Genomic DNA, 17,690 nt, shown 5'->3' with positions numbered 1-17,690 from the left:
TGCGTGAGCGCTCATACAAACCAAGCTGTCATCATGTTCCTCTGCCGTTGCCTGTGCTAGGGTCAAATCGGTCACACAAACCATAACACAGACGAACCGACTGGTGAAAAGTGACAAAAAGGTTTGCCCACAAATGCTGTCGAATTTAAAGTGAAAATAGTTCAAGCCGAGACAAGCAACCCATTAAAAAAAAGGTACCATGAAACTTTCATTACACCCGTTATTTTATATCTACAAGAAATAAATATGTGAAGCCAATCGCATAAAATTAATTTATAGAGACCATATCGGATCTGCACAGACGAGGAAAAAGCCAATCTTGTGGAAGGCCTCCTTAATAACTGTGGCCTTAGATCTAGTGAAGCTGTACAAGTTAGGATAGAATAAATGTTAGACGCAGATTTTTCTCCATACATTGTGGACAAATAGACATCCGACTATGACTGTGGAGGGGAGGGGGACACAGGCAGCAGCCGCATCTTTTTTCTGCGTGCACCTCGACCAAGTCGTAATAATTTGGGTTGTGGGGACCTGTACCTGCATGTCTTGGCACAGAAGCCCGCCGAGCACAGAAGTCCGCCGAGCACAACGATATCTGTGCCAAGAAATGAAGGCCAGAAGACATTTTTCAATGAATTGGGCGGCTAGCAGAACTAGTGGGCAGCGAAACCACTGCCACCCACCGTGGGAAAAACCCTGGTTAGATGTGATCAATATTGTCCAAACAGTTTTCAGAAGGGGGCTGTCAGTCACATCAAGTTCGCTTTTCTCTCAGACCATGCTAGATCTCAAAAACTGAACTATTGACTTGCCAGCAAAAAACATGTGCAGCCAACTCCACAAAATGACTTTTTCAAAGTGACTAATCGTCAAAAACTGCTCCACGTTGTACAATTCCAAATGTAGTTCCTGAAAAAAAAAGAAGACAAACACGAATGACAATCTATACAAATGAGAGTTGCTTAAATCATAGCTGGCTATAACTATCCAAAATTATCCTGCAGTACAATGGCCACGGGAGACTGCCAGAAATCAGCTGACTTGTGCTCCAAGAAATTCCTACAAACAAGACTTAAGAACCATGCAGTTCCATTTACTTAAAGGTTACCTTATAATGTGTTAGAATATATAAGAAAACAGATTTCAAATCTTGGAGCAAGACCTTGTAAGCATCGACATAAACTAAGCGAAAAAAATTATGCAAATAGAGGACCCTTACAATATTTGTCGCCTTGGCAAAGATACTTTATATAAAAAGACTACCTAATTAAGCTAGTTAAGAAAAAAGTAACCTATAAAAGTTACTCCTAAGAGGTAATTCCATTATTTTACTTAACTTCTTTTATTAAACAAATAAACAAGGAAAACTAGGAACCGGCTATGCTCAGGTTTTTGCACAAAGTGCCTGTATCAGTGTTATTACATCTTATACTAAAGCAGCAGTTGCTTTTCTAAATTTTCATCCAAAAGTTTTACTTTACTGAAGGCAAGCGCATCCATTTCCATCGCTGAACAAGCTTTCAACTGGCACACTCGGTGGAAGGGCTTGCATGCACAAAGGATTTGTTCCTGGTTAAAACCTCAACAATACACAAAGCCATTGCCTCTGAGGTTACCTTTCTCCACCACTGCTCCTCACTGTAAGCACAACTTTTGGAGGGAGTTGAAAAAAAATATTCTCCTTGTTTATCTGTTGTCAGTGTTTTCTCTGCACTGCCAGCTGCGCTTTGTCATTGGCACTTGTCATCCATAATCCGAAATGCATAATCTTTTTGGTCATTGTCTATCCATGACAATCTAGATATAAGGTATGCATCAGATCATGCTCCTCAATGTAACTGTAATTAGAAAGATTAGAAAATTAACTACAAAAGAACAGTGCTACTTTTTTATTCAGTAAAAATAACGTGATACAGAACCTCCCACAAACGTAGCGTGTGACAGTTAGTATTACCAAGAAAACAATTGTTACATCAATATGTTGCTTGCAACGTGTCACTACTTAATACTACCTGCGATTCAAACAAGGCAAGTTCATCGGCTACAGAAAGCCAGCAGCAGGTGACCTAGTATGTTTGAATTTAGCTATACTAGATTCAAATGAATTTAGCATATTAGGTTTGAATCTAGCTATAGTGTATAGTAACACCAGTTGGGGTCAAAACAATATTACATGCGACGGACACTACTACAAAACTTGTCAGAAGTGACACCAGCTGGATCAGCGTTGCCTCCCTCTCAGAGTCGTGCTCGATCTGTAATAACTCACTTTTTACTTACCATGAAAATACACCAGCGAAGTTGACTCCGTAACTCGACTAGTTCAAATAGTTAAATCATAAAACGTTGCTCAAGTTTCGAGATGCTAACCGTATCTTCTGAAAAACAAGACATACACAAGACTGTCAGAATGCCAGTTAAAGCAAGTAAGAGTAGCTTAAATCGCAGTTGGCACTGGACATGCAAAGTAACCCTGTAGTGCAAGCATGGCTGCAGGAGGCTACAAGAGATCAGCCAACTTGCGCCCTGAAAAACCTCTACAAAACAAGAATGAACCATGCAGTTCCATTTTGAAGTTAACTCATAATCTGCTAAATTATGCATTAGAAAAAGGCTTGATACATGTTCAAACTGGGGCTTAGGGGCAACATGTTAGATGTGGCTGATATTGCTACAACAGTTGTCGAAAAAGTGACATCAGCTACATCAGCGTTGCCTCCCCCTCAGGGACATGCTCAATCTGTAAGAACTCAGACTCGTGACTTACCATAAAATAAAAAAAAAGCGAAGTTGACTCCGTAATTTAACTGGTTCAAATGGTTAAATCGTCAAACATTGCTCGACGTCTTGAGGTGCACACTGTATTTTCTGAAAAACAAGACACAAGATTGCCAGACTGTCAATTTAATCAGGTTAGAGCAGCTTAAATAGCAGTTGGCACTGGACATGCTAAGTAATCATGCAGTGCAAGCATAGCTGCAGGTGGCTGGCAGACCGGCCGACTTGTGCTTTGAAAAACCTCTATAAAACAAAAAGAAAGAACCATGAGGCTTCACTTAATTCAAAGCTTAAAAGTTACTATTTAAAGGGGGGTGCAACGATTTCCGGACTTCGGTCAAAAATTTGTGGAGGTTGCTCTCTGACACTTCTGAAGTAAAGAACAGGAAACCGATTTCGCCTGCGCGTCCTAGTTGTTGCGTAAAAAAAAAGATAGCTATTAGCATTTCGGGCACCCCTCAACTCACTCCTAGTCTTCAGGGTCACACCTGGTCGCACTCCTAGTGACGTCATTCGGAGTGCCGTGTAGGTTCCCGTGTGCTATCTCGGAGGACGCTTCCTCTCCGTCTCTCTGCTGACATTAGCGGGCGTTATGCTGCAGCTTAGAGCCGAGCGGGGGCACGTAATCTTCTAGCCGTAGTTCCTTCGGCTGCCACTTGCGGCTGCAGGTGGGGGAAAAAGCTTGGCTTTTGTTTTGCGGTTATGCAGCGGAATCGCAACATTCTTAATGAAGGAGATGTTTTCTGTATCCTCCGGGACGTGATAAAAGTAAAAATGACGAGATGCAAATTCTCTTAACCATAAAATCGTTGCACCCCCTCTCATATTAATATTTTTAAATATCAAACGAATAATTATTTTGTGCGAGAGCAAGGGGCAAAAACGTTGCAAGGAGATAATTTGTAAAGTGGCAGGATGCCGGTTGCTGTAATTAAATAGACGTAGACTCCTAATAACACGGGATATGAATACCATATCATGTCGGCCACATCTGCCTTGAAACTGTAGCACTCGCACTGCGTGCATGCATCACCGGTTCACCGCAGCGTACCGCAGCATATCCTGTATTGGCTCTGGGGACTCCAACATTTTACAGATCAACCATCTTTGGTTACAATTACAGGATGACTTCCCGGTTTAAATAAACGAGATGAAATAAGTTTTATTTGCATACAGTTTCCAGACTTCTCTGGGGGCTTTTGTGAGTCGTTTCAGTTGCTTTTTTACGATGGTATGTCCTGGAGCATTCTCAAATTGAAAATTCGTACAACTGCCGAACCGTCCTATCCAATGAAAGTATAAACAAAATATGACATCATTTGCTTTGATATTTGAAAGTTCTGAATACTCACAAAGCCCTTTGTCACTCTTCTCAAAAGATTGGCATCAGCCACATTAGAGTTGTCTTCCTCTTAGGTACATGCTAGATGTACCTAAGAGGTACAAATGGTAAGTGCAAGTGCAAATTATGGTAAGTGCAAATTTGCACTTACCATAAAAAAACATACAGGTTCAAGGGATTTCTGTGGAGACTTCATTTGAAGCCCTTCAGCATCGTTAAAATCTTGCGCTGGGCCGTCGTTCGCTTCACTGCTCCCATTCTCTTCAACCCCTTCTCCAGGTTGATTTGAAAGATTGGTCTAGGAGGATAGATTGCATCATCCAACATTAATGCCATGCCTGCTTCATGCATCCTCAGCCTGGTGAAGGTGAAGCCATTTATTTTCTACTATCAAGTCAGACTATGGTGATGTTGGAACATGTTAAACCTGAATGACTGCTGAACAAGCACACATTATATAGACCAACACCCTGTTTATAAGCAAGCCCGCGTTTGCCCACACCAGGTGTGAGCACTGTGCGTGCGTAAAAACCAAATTTGCGTAAAGTGAAGCGTCTGCGCAGTGCTGCCGACAGCGCCACCGCATCAGCATGACGTCAGTGCCGCGTGCTGGTCTATACAAGAGGACCATGCTTTTCTGCCTTGAAAGTTACAGCCTAATGACAACCAGTGTTCCCACGTTGTCAATTCATTATAAATATGCAGCAGCGTAATTCTTTGTAAAATTAGTACAGCTCAAATGTTCGTGCGAGTTGTGAAAAAGGGCGCTACGGCACGATAAATGATAGGGTAATATAGATTATGTCATTCTATGACACATCCTGTGGACTTGATGCATTTCGAGATTTTCTCACATTTGCATAAACTCGAGAGTGGCCAAGGCTTCCTTTGAATAGGTAAATTCAACACGTAAAAAGCTCCAAACAAGACGCATACCGCCTTCAAGGATGGCATAGGCTTTTTAAACATTGGCCGATGCTCAGTGACAAGGAAGCAATTGTCGTTGAAGACGCCTCCTGAAAAAAATATGAGCTTGCATCTCAGACAATTTGAAACTGCAGGAACGGTGGCTATGTTCCTTACAAACAGTCTGACTGAGGAGCCAAGATTAATGCATACAATTTTGCAGTCCGTGGAACAGTGGTATTACGTGCCCTCCTGATTAGCGCCATGCAGGTATTGAGCGGAGGTATATTGCTTTAATATACACAGAATATTATGAGCATAAAAAAAGTGGAAGCCGCTTACAATTCCCTGTAACGCCGAATTAGAGCGCAGCTCTTGAGGAGGAGGAGGGAAGGGCACTGGGGGGGGGTTAAATTAACCAGGGGGGGTCACGTGACCCCCAACGCCGATGATGTCATCACTGACGTCACTGATGACGTCATCAGTGACGATGACGATGCGGGTACCGAAGACGTCGTTAGTGACGTCACTGATGACTTCACCAGTGATGATGACGATGACGATGCGAATGTCGGTGACGTCATCAGTCACGTCGCTGATGACGTCATCAGTGATGATGACGATGCGGATGCCGGTGACGACATCAGTGACGTCACTGATGACGTCATCAGTGATGATGATGATGACGATGTCGGTAACATCATCAGTGATGATGACGATGACGTTGCGGATGCCGGTGACGTCATCAGTGATGATGACGATGACGATGTGGATGCCGGTGACGTTGTCAGTGATGACGACGATGACGATGTGGATGCCGGTGACGTCATCAGTAATGATGACGTCATCAGTGATGATGACGATAACGATGTGAATGCCGGTGACGTCATCAGTGACGATGACGTTATCGGGGGGTCACGCGACATCGGCGGGGGTCACGTGACCTCGGGGGTCACGTGACCTCAGGGGAGTCACGTGACTTCGGGGGGCACGTGACCTCGGGGGGTCACGTGCCCCCCACGAGGTCACGTGACCCCGGTGGGGGGCTCGCGCGGTGCATTATGGGACATTTCCCATGATGCACCGCGCGGTCACGTGACCTCGGGGGGGTCACGTGCCCCCCACGAGGTCACGTGACCCCGGTGGGGGGCTCGCGCGGTGCATTATGGGACATTTCCCATGATGCACCGCGCGGTTACGCCGACGGCGACGCCGACGCCGCTCAAGCCGGAAACGGGCCCCTAAGAGCTGCGCTCTAAAATGAATATCAATACTATGGTCTTGGACCATCTGGTTGGGGGGAATCAGCGTACGGTGACACAAGTGCATTCTGTGAAATGAGAAATTCATTGGCTGCATTATGACTGCTAAACAACCAGTGAACGTGAAATACGCAGTGGTGATACACCAATGGGAATCAGTTCATCGAACGACGTTTCCTCAAAAGATCGTTTCATCGACACCCCCCCCCCCCCCATTGATTTGGGGGGGGGGGGGGTAACCTGCGTGAGACTGTCGCCGCGAAGCGACCTGTACGGGTCGGTTAGGTGGGTTAACATTTTTGTAACGAGCAGCCGCAGACTGTCGCCGCGAAGTTGTGTGAACGCAGGCGGGGGTGTGGGCTTACGAGCACTTCAGTGATACACGAGTGGCGAAACGTCCCTGCAGCATGAAATTCGTGTAACCAGTGTCGATTAAACGTTCGTGTCGACGAAACGTGTCCATAAAAAGTTGTCCACGAAACGTACTGCCGCGAAACAAATTTCGACGAAACGATAGGGACCCCTCGGCGAAATGAGAAGGCTACAGGGCGCGCGAACAACGATGCGAAACTCGCAAAGCGCACTCACGCACTCAGACGATGCGTTGTCACGTGCTTTACTGCAACTCTTGCCAGCCAGCAAAGGCGAATAGCCTCCCAATCGCTGCAAACGACGAACCGCGCGTCCCAGCGAGATCGCGACATGACACAAGGTTCAAACGAGCACCCGACTTCAGCTTTCAACTCTGAGAAGAACGTGAAACACGAACTGAGATAGCGGCGACCGTCATTGAACCCGAAAGTTTCAAGCGACGCGAATCCGTGGTTTCGTTTCTTTCGAGGAAACAAGTGTCAAAAATACGAACGTATATATGACAGTCCCCAATCAATGTTAATAGAAAGAGCAGAACAAACTCACCGTTTTGATCACAAAAGGGAAAGCTCGCACAGAAACCACCAAGCACCTCTACCCCTCGACAAAACAAGCGCGGCAGTAACGGTAGTAACGGTGACGGCAGCAAAACGAGCGAGCGGAGTTGGGTAGATGAAGAGATATCGGCAGTGTGATTATACTAGACTAGGGATTTCGCGAACCACCCTAGGTTCGATTTCGAAAGGTTTCGATATTTGCGAAGCGAACTGAGGTTCGATTTCGAAAAATTTTGATATTTTCGTACCGACCGAGGTTCGATTTCGAAAAATTTGCAACTTTTGTCCACAGCGGAGTTTCGAATTCGAAAAGTTCGAAGCTTTCACGGTTCTAAAATTTCGAATTCGAAAATTTCGAATATTTTTTTACTTCAGGTTCGATAAATTCGAAGATTTCGAAATTCTTTGTAAAAAAATCGAAAACTTCGAACGCTTCGAATTTTTATAGACATGAAGTTCGAACAATTCGAAGATTTCGAATATCTTTTTGCATAAAGTTCGAAAAGTTCGAAGGTTTCGATTCTTTTAACGCTAAATTCAAAAAAAAAAAAAAATTACGAAGATTTTGAATTTTTTTTTAATCCAAGTTTTCAAAGTTCGATGTCCGATTTTCAAGTTTTTCCACAGTTTCAGTTTCAAATAACGTTTTCACGACTCACTGGTTTTCACAAAATCAAGTTTAGAAAAGTTAGGGTGTGATATCTAGATTCTGCGATGGTCAGGCAATTAAATGAGACGACGAGTGTCCCGGATGTGCTGGAATATTTGCCAGTGCAGAATTGTGACCGCCAGCCCCGGGGGGGGGGGGGGGGGCGGGGGGGGGGGGGTTTAACCTGCATCACGCAGTAGTGATTGCACGAACGCACTGTTTTACGAGACTTCCAGTTCGAAACGGCCAGGGGCGAGCAGGAGGTTGAGGCTCAGAAAAACCGTGAAGCGACCTGGCAAACTAGCTCGCCACCCCTTGCACGCTGGTAGTAATCCGATCCGGTGAAGTTTATAATTGTCAGGGAGGTTTATTTTCTGGGACGGAGGAATCGCCTCGCAAAAAGCACAAAAACCGACACAACTCGAGGTCGAAGAGCGTTCTACCATAAAAGTGGCGTCGGAAGAGGAAAAACGGGGGGAAAGAGGGTAGCGGGGGGGGGGGGGGGGGGGCTTTAGCCTTCTTCTCTCCCGTGCAGGTTTTTCGGACTGTTAAAGAAAACAATACGGGGAAAGAGGGCGTGGTCGAGCTTATTTTAATCTGAAATTATTTATGCATATGTATAGCTAATGTCGCTCTTCACTGCATAAAAGGTTGCGTAGATGGTCATTGTTAGAAACTCGTTGTCAGAAGGCACTGCTCGTCACATGCTTAGTGGTTCGGAAGTTCAAAGCTGTCTTTTCGACCTAAACACCTGTGCCGATAGTAACAAAAAAAAAAAAACAAAAAAAAAGAATAAATGCGGGAATAAAAAGCAGGAGAAAAAAAAAACTGTCAAGTATTCGTCGGAAGTGTTCTATTATTGCATATTCAGAGGTTCAGAACTTCGAAACAAGTTTCTTTTACCAAAATGTGTACAGGCTAAAAGAAACACGTCCCAGGAACGTGAAGCGAAAAAAAAAAAAAAGTTTTCTTTTAATGACGTGCTGAACTTGAAAACTACTAGAAATCTTCTCCCATGAGTTAATTTATTCCTTAACGTGAAAAAAAATAATAAATATATTATTTTGTATTCTGAAGATGGCAATGATATGTAGTGTCTGTGGTGTTAATTTAAATGCGATACCTCAAACAACTTAGACGAAAATAAATAACAAGTTTAGGTCATAATGGCATGCAGATACATGTTTGGACATTTCTTCGAAACTCACGTTGAATAACAATAATCACATCTTAAGGCGGCACTTACCTAGGCTATACATAGATCATTCTTAAAAAAGTATAACTTATCTACCATGAATAGCTCCGGCTGCAGCGTGCTTCAAATCTGGCACAAACGATAATCGTCAAAAACCCGTCGTCCTTCCTCGCCCCTTCGGGGATTAATTTCTTTAAACCTAAGCATGCCAGAACATTGAAATAAACGACATTGTCTTTCGTAAGGAACGCAGCACCGCGTGTCAACGTTCGAGAAAACAAAATTACGAATGTACCCCACTACTTGAAATCAAACGAAACCGTTCGCCGGTCTTTCGTTCAAAAAGTTCGAAACTTTTTGAATTCTCTTGATAAATAAGTTCGAAAGTTCGAAATTCATCGATTTTTTGGTCAGTCAAGTTCGAAAGTTCGACAAGCATCGAACCTTGCAGCGCAATAAATTCGAAAGTTCGAAAAAGATCGAATTTTTAGCGTAATAAGTTCGACGGTTCGAAAAGCGTCGAACTTCTTAGCTTAACAAGTTCGAAAATTTGACCTCCGTCGAATTTTACGATATAGACAATTCGAAAAATCGAAATCTTTCGAACCTTTCGAACCGCTTGATTCGATCATCGAAACTTCGATTCGAAAAAAGTTCGCGGCATCCCTATACTAGACAAAAATCTCACCTCGTGCTCTTCAATTCAGCGGTAACTAGCGCCACCTCATTTCGGAACGTTTATCATTAGTTGTTTGACAGTGCAATAAATGATCCTTTAAAATGTGAGAACCGTTGTCTATTAGTCTAAACCAAATAAAACAATTTTCAGCTTGTCGCAAACAATTTTAGTTGTTTAAAGAATCGTAACTTTAGATTTACGGACAAGTCAATCGCATTTCAGATTACGGATGCTCCTCCATAGCTTTTAATGAGAAGCTCAACGTTTTTTTACGGAACGTTTTTTTACGGAACGTTTTTACCGTGCACACCAGATAGAAAGATATGAACTTTGTTGCCTAAACCTCTCGGACCGAGTCAAGAGCATTTCGAGAGGTTCCGACAATGAGTGCATCGCTCTAAAAAGTGCTTCTGCTGTATATGCAGTTAAACCAAGCAATCGTAAATCAATCGCCGTACTTCAGTTCTACTCACCTGCCATGCAGAGTAGTTTCGCGTCGTAGAATCCTCCTTTCGTTGGAGCGTCTCCGGCCCAGTAGTACACCTTGTCGTCTTCAACTACACCGCTCTAAAGTGCCTTACATCGTCGGAACTCAAACAGGCTGGGTCTTGTCGAGTAGAAGTTCTACTAAAACGTAAGACATTGTAGAGCCCGGGCAGGATCGACAGGTTAGAGCAAGCGGGCAAACAAAACGAGTCGAGAGCGATCGTTCACGGAAGCTCGGCGAAGAACTTCGGCCCGGTTCGGCCGTTCGGCGTTTCGGCGGGCTTCTGATCAAGGTTGTCGGTCGGTTGCGTGTCATATATCTAACATCAGCGGTTTTATGGGCTCACGTCCCGAAATCGTTTTCTCGTGCATAGATTATTTTTCGTGTTCATAGATTTGACGAAATAGTGGTATCCGAACGAACTTTACGTCCTTTGACCGTACGTCTGTCTGCACGTCAAAGCTTTTTGACGTAGTCAGAGACAGTCGATGTACAATCAGAATCGCCACCAAGAAATCTTTACGGCATTTCGCGGCGGCCGACTGCCACCAGGAAACCATCAGAAAGCCGACAAGCGGGGTCTGACTGGAGTTTGACTGTCGGTCAGAGTAACTTGTTGGACAGTCAGACATGCTTGACGTACAGTCAGGCACAGTCAGCGGTCCACTAGAAAACATTGACTGCCAAAGAGGGTTACATTGATGGATTTTTCCTTCGGGGTTCGTTCGGATACCACTATTTCGTCAAATCTATGATTACAAAAAAAAAAAAATCTATGCACAAGAAAACGATTTCGGGACATGAGCCCATAAAACCGCAGATGTTAGAGATATGGCACGCAGCCGACCGACAATCTGATCAGAAGCCCGCCGAACACGCCACTTCGCTGACTTCGCTTCGCCCATAGAGGCTTCGCCGAGCTTTCATGAACGATCGCTCTCGACTCGTTTTGTTTGCCCGCTTGCTCCGACCTGTCGATTCTGCCCGGGCTCTACAATGTCTTATGTTTTAGTAGAATTTCTACTCGACAAGACCCAGCCTGTCCTGAGTTCCGACGATGTAAGGGACTTTAGCGGTGTAGTTGAAGACGACAAGGTGTACCAGGTCTATTGGGCCGGAGACGCGCGAACAGAGGGATCGTTCTACGACGCGAAAGTACTCTACATGGCAGGTGAGTAGAACTGAAGTACGGCGAGTGCACTCGTACATCATGATGTACGAGTGCTTTGCATAACATGCTGAAGGCTTAACTGCATTTGCAGCCGAAACATCTCGTATAGCAAGAATGGTCAAATCGAGTTTCCAAAGCGGTGGCATAGCATAGGGGTTAAGGTGCACGATTTGTATGCAAGTGGTCGCGGGTTCGATGCGCGGTTTACCAGCTTTTTTTCTTCTCGAACATTTTGTTTTATCGAGGCATTTGGCGATATTTATGAGTGCGTATAGCTTTACTCTTATATAAATGCTGTTCTAATTGATGAAATTCCCTTGGCAGTGGCAGTCAGACGTCATCTGATGGACCATCAGATGACGTCTGGTGGTTCATCACGTTCCACCAAGGCTGCTGACTGGCAGTCAGTGTCCCAAATTACGTACCTTGATGGAATTTTCAATAGGGAAGGCATGCTCTCGTAATCGCACATTAAAACAGCGACCTACTTGTCCGACCTATATGTCCCACAGGAGCACGAAATGTCGCAGACCACAATCACGTCGCAATTCACGTATTAATGTTTATGATGGACAGTTCATAGACTAAGAGATTGATGAGGTCTATTCATATTTGGACAAAGCCTCTTAAGTTTATCCGGGGCTGAGAGTACCACTTGTATTCCAAATCTTAACGCTAACCGCTTCAAGGTATGTGATATTTTGTGGATGTAAGGAACCACTGCTGGCCGTGTTCATTCCTCAGCACTTCTTGTTCTTCTTTCATTGGGAGTTGCCAAGCTCTCTGTAACCTCAAACAACAAGGAATTCGGATACCCTGACTCTTGTAGTCTTAGAACTTGTGAATCAAAGCTCGTCTTGGCTGCAGGTTTGCAGGACTTTTGCAAGGCGGCTTTTAGACAGCTCTGCACAATTCCTCGTTTTATGATTTTTGAATGGGTTGAGTCAAACTGAAGAAGTCGATTCTTAGACCGTGGTGAGTAAGTCCAACACGTATAGTTCTCTCCAAAAAGAATTTAGAGGTCCACGAATTGAACGTGACTTTAGATACGTGGATGGTTACCTCGAACTCCTGCATAAAAAACCTGCTCAACTTCAGTCAGTGACAGTCAACACCATTAAGTCTAATTTTTGTAAACCGGCCAAGGGTTTGAAATTTACATATGAACTACCAACCGACAGTAAGCTTCAATCCCTGGACCTCAAACTTCTTCTCTACAATTATAGCAATCGTTTGCTGCCGCGTCAGACACCACTGGGCTTTGCGTTGCAGGCTGAACTATAAAATATATATTTGACCACACCTTTTTTAGCATATTGTTTCTACAATTTGAGATTGTAACACGGGTACAGCTCTTTTTTTTTTGTCGTAGTATATGAACCTTCTTTAAAAAAAAATTTAAAGTGTATGTGCTTCAATAGTTCATATATATATTCTTTAGATTTTATCACCGCTAATATTTCATTTGTCGTTCATGGGCAGATATGTTTTTCGCTTTAACTCCGCTGTTCGTTGCACGATGACTAAATCACAGGTTCGCTGACTCTATGGTGTAATTGTAATTTTTGTTCACATATTCCGCATCAATTGGGCTGAAGTTTGAGGAGACTAGAGGCTCCTCAGCTCGTTATGTATTATCGTCTCTTTGCTGGAAATTTTTTAGACGACACTACATTCCTTTTACTGTACAAGTATCAAAAGGGAAGAAGCAATAACAAAGAATACTATATATCTCATTCTACGATCTTGTTTTTCGGCATACGGGTCCGGGCACCAGAAATTAACAGATAAGTGATTAGCCACACAAGCGTCCAAACATCTGACGTACTTTTTGTACGTTGAAGTTGCCTTGTACAAATGAAGGGAAACCAGAAAAATGCAGGAGCTAATGGCAAAGAGTAACTTCAGTCTGGATGGTCAACCACTCGCCCACTCTTAGATAGAGTAAACAGATTTATACAGATAAATATGATAAAACATACATCAATTCGCGGCCTCGATAACAACAGAACCTCCCCTGCGGGGGCGCTGTGGTGGGCGTGGCGCATGAGCTCGCCATTCACCTCACGCAAATCTGGTTTCTGCGCAGGCGCGGTGCTCATATCTGGCGGGCATTGCGCGTGCGCAATGCCCACTAGATGCCTGTCGGTCGGTGGGCTAAGTTGCACAAACAGCAGGCAGATTCAGAGTGTAGAGTCAAATTCATCCGCTCCTATTGCCGCATGCCTTTTCGAGTCGGCATACACACGGCTGCCACTTTGAAGCACGGGGTTCAAACCCCTCCGGTGTAGATGAGAGGTTTACTTTTTTATCTACTCTTCCGGAACGTTTCTAGTATACTCCTTAGATATTATTTCGCGTGTTTGCCCAAAATTTTCACTACAATGCAACATTTCGATATTTATATTGAAAAAAGCCGTGGCTGAAACATTAATTGTTCACGCTTTCCTCGCCATTACAGCATGCACAGATCTACAAATATTCCATTTGCAGGCACAAGATAACCTCGTGAAGCGTTGTTTTAGATATTACCTTTCTTCTAGCCACTTATTTGCGACAATATTTACACATTTTATAGAAAGTATTGAATGGCGACCATCGCCGTGTGCCTTGCTCTTAAGTATGTGCTGACAGCGAACGCTCGACGGATTCATTTCACGCCGTCAAAACCACTGTTCGTGGCAGATGACAAGTATGTCACACAGCAGAAGCTGGTCAATGTCCACCGAAGGGAGGATGTGCGGAAGCGCATGCACTTGGGCTAGTTGGTGATCCATGTTTGTGAGGGTAAAATCACTAAAAACAACGGACAAGTAAAAGAAACGTACAACACAGAGCGCTTAAAGTAAAAGAAACGTACAACACAGAGCGCTCTCCTCCAGCGTTCTGTGGAGGACGTGCGACCGGCTAACAGCGATAAATTTAATTATTTCACTTAAACCCGGCACCTGTATAGCAGAAATTCCACTTTTTCCTAAACTTTTTCTTCAACCTATTCTCCTTCTTACACGCACGTTTCTAATTCGTTTGTTTCCACTCTTTTTTCAGTGCCGGCCGAGTCATTCGCCTTCAACTACAGCTTCCCCCAAGAAAGCAGCCGCGCAATCAGCGTCATGTGCACGGGCCGAGGGCTGTTTCCACGGCCTGAACTCAAGTTGTACTTAATACGGGCGGGCCAACGAAAGCCCGTGGTTGTGCGGACGTTCGCCTCGATGTCCTCTCGGAGCCTTTTCGACGTTGTGCTTCACGCCAAGATGGCCCAGAACACGTTGCCGTCCGTGGCGGACATGTTGGAGTGCGTGCTCGAAATCCCGTCCAGCAATTACGTGATCACGAGGCGGTTGAGTTTCTCTCCCCGTAAGTAGCCACACGCCACCAGAATCCACATCTTCTTTTGATTTTTACTTTGTTTGTTATGAGTTATATTCATTCCGTTTTATTTTATTTGAGGTCATTACGCGCGTATTGTTAACCTTATTTTGTATTTCGCGTCAAAAACATTTAGTTCACGCTAAGGATTCATCTCCATTAGTCTATTGGACGACGTATTGAGCACAAGAGCGGAAATTAATTAAAGTTGTTATGAAATGACTGCCTCGCGGCTGATCCGGGTCTTCAGAGTGTTAACCACAACAATGTCTAAGGGACTTTTTTTTTATAATTAAAAAAGCCTGTTTCTTGTCATCTAAACTGTTCATGATGTCCGGAAAAGTTTTCTGAGAAACCGTTTATAAGTGAACATAGTTCGAGGTTTTAGTTCATCAAGTTTACGTGTCTCCCGTTCGAATGCCTTATTATCTGAGCTATTGCAAAAGGGTCTCACAAGAGCGTATAGGAAGATTTATTTATTTCTTTATTTATTATTTATTTCAAATACCCTCAAGTTCAATACATTGAAGAGGAGAGTGAGCTATAAAATATTTACAATGTGAAAATATTAATAAGGAGATCCTTAAAGAGGACAAGATCAGTAATGTTGGCAGTCGAGGCGAGAAGGTGGTTCCAATCCAAGGACGATGAAAGAATATTGAAATAATTATGTTTTGAAATTTGAGATGTCAACCTTATGACTATGATCAATGTGAGCGGAGATGTAGGTTGGTGAGTTAATTAGTTTTACGGAGGACAGCATTTTGGTGGAATATTTTCTCAAAAAGACACAAAGTATTTTACGACTATTTATTTATTTACCTATCTATTTATTCTGAATAATGTGCCCACAAACAGCTGGAGGCCTTATCAGTGCGCTCATATTACAAACAATAAAATAACAGATACAGACGGACAAACAAGCAAGACGTGATTTAGAAAAGATAAAAAGAAATAAATAAAACTATGGAGAACAATGGAGAACAACGGAACACAGATGTTTGTCAGGCGGCCAACTATGCTCTTCTAAACTTTAAAAGCGGTGAAAACAATTCTAAAAAACTGCTATTGCGATTATAAAGGAGCTGAAGGCGTGTCATCCGGGACTGGACACAAACTTTCTGTGGTTAGAAAAGAAATGAAAATCTGGTACGCTTTTGAGGAACACTGAAAGAAATTGCACTTAAAAACAAAGGTGTATCAATTGTATCGTTCACTATCTTATACTCTTATAATCTTCTTTTGTGCAAGGGTACCAGGTCAATTAGATTAAATAAGTATTCATAAACAAAATAAGTGCGCCTCCCAACCCATCTATCGTAAACAATACGGACGAGGCGACGCTGTACTTTTTAAAAAAAACATGATTGAGTTTATCCCATGGTGTTCCAAACGAGTGAGAAAAAATCGAGTTTAAACAAAGGAAGGGCGCGAAATAGATGAATCTTGCTAGCGTAAGGATGAAAATTCCGTGTCATTCGGGAAATAACGCCCAGCACCTGATAAGAATCATTCACAACTTTCGAAACATGCTCAGTAAACGAAAGGCGGGAATCCAACGGCACTCCCAGGTCACAAATAGTATCGGACCTCGCGACATATGAACCTGACATGGTATACTGATACTCAATGCAGCTTGGAAAAGGAAACAACCTTGGTCTTACTGGAGTTAAGTAGTAAATTATTTTTAAGCACCAGTTTAGAACTAACTGAACGTCGTCCTGCATCATTAGGCAGTCAGTAGTGGAATGAATTTCACGATAAATCTTAACATTGTCTGCAAATTGCAGCACCTTTGAATGCTGCACACTGTCTACAAATCATTGAAAAAATGTTGAATAACAACGGCCCCAGATTAGACCCTTGAGGCACTCCAGTATTTAAAACATATAAAACAGAAAAACACCCTTCATACAGCACTCTGTTAGGTCTTCCGTTAAGATAACTAGACAACCAACTGCAAAACAAGCTAGTCATGCCCAATGCTGAACATTTGGCGAGTAAAAACCTATATTCTACGAGATCAAAAGCTTTAGAGCAATCGAAATAAATAACATTTACTTGTCCGCGGGATGTGACCTTAATTAGAGTGTGTGTCAAAAATGATACAAGGTTGGTTTCCACTGAACGCCCTTGACAAAAACTATGTTGGTTTAGAAAAATAGATTATATAAAATGAAAATTAATATCCTTATACATTGCCTTTTCAAATACCTTCGAAAAAAAAAACAAAGAAAAGAAATCGGTCTATAGTTATTAACGCAGTCAGTGCGACCTGATTTATGTATCGGTACAACCACTGCATTCTTCCATCTTTGAGGAAATACATTGGCCTCTAAGGACATATTAAAACATTTAGCAACACAGGGCAAAAATATCTCGCAAGCCTTTACAATAAAAGCAAGAATTCTGTCCTCACTGAATGACTTTTTTGGAGCGAGCTCATTTACTGCGGAAAGCACATACTCAAGCGTAAGTTTCGGAACTGCTAAGCTGCGGATAGATTCAAGAGGAGCATCGGTCATAACAGTGCACAGACTAATCAAGCTACCCACGGAAGAGAAGAACGTAGCAAAAAGATCACAGACATCGGACGGCTCAGATTTATATCCAAAGTTGTCTTGCAATGCAATAGTTTTCGATCGACTAGACATCCTGATACACCTCGCGTAATTCCACAGGGCATTAGGATCGCGTTGTAAATTGCGTTCAACTGAGTTTCGCCAGTTCTCCCGATCACACCTTATTAAATGTTTGGCCGGTGAATAATACTCTTTAAACAGACCCTGTCATTTCTTTATGCCGGTGTTCTTGTACTTCCTACGATACCTCGCTTTTTTTTACGCAACGCATCACGTAGCTCTCTGGAGAACCAAAAAGGATCGTTGCTAGTTCGACCACCTCTGCGTGGAATGAAATTATT

The 17,690-nt window shown here is 43.2% G+C and overlaps 1 protein-coding gene across 1 annotated transcript in view; it reads left to right on the top strand.

Moving 5' to 3' along the window:
• LOC8027566 overlaps positions 1–14,763 on the top strand; it is a 28,868-nt gene extending 14,105 nt beyond the window's left edge. Inside the window, exon 3 of the mRNA XM_040217145.1 lies at positions 14,447–14,763. Coding sequence (XP_040073079.1) covers positions 14,447–14,763 — 317 coding nt within the window. The remainder of the gene's footprint in view (positions 1–14,446) is intronic.
• Positions 14,764–17,690: the final 2,927 nt, after the last annotated feature.

This window comes from Ixodes scapularis, unplaced genomic scaffold (genome assembly GCF_016920785.2).
Source record: "Ixodes scapularis isolate PalLabHiFi unplaced genomic scaffold, ASM1692078v2 PGA_scaffold0__279_contigs__length_252992795, whole genome shotgun sequence".
Taxonomy (NCBI): Eukaryota; Metazoa; Arthropoda; class Arachnida; order Ixodida; family Ixodidae; genus Ixodes; species Ixodes scapularis.
This window is presented reverse-complemented; position numbering and strand designations above follow the sequence as displayed.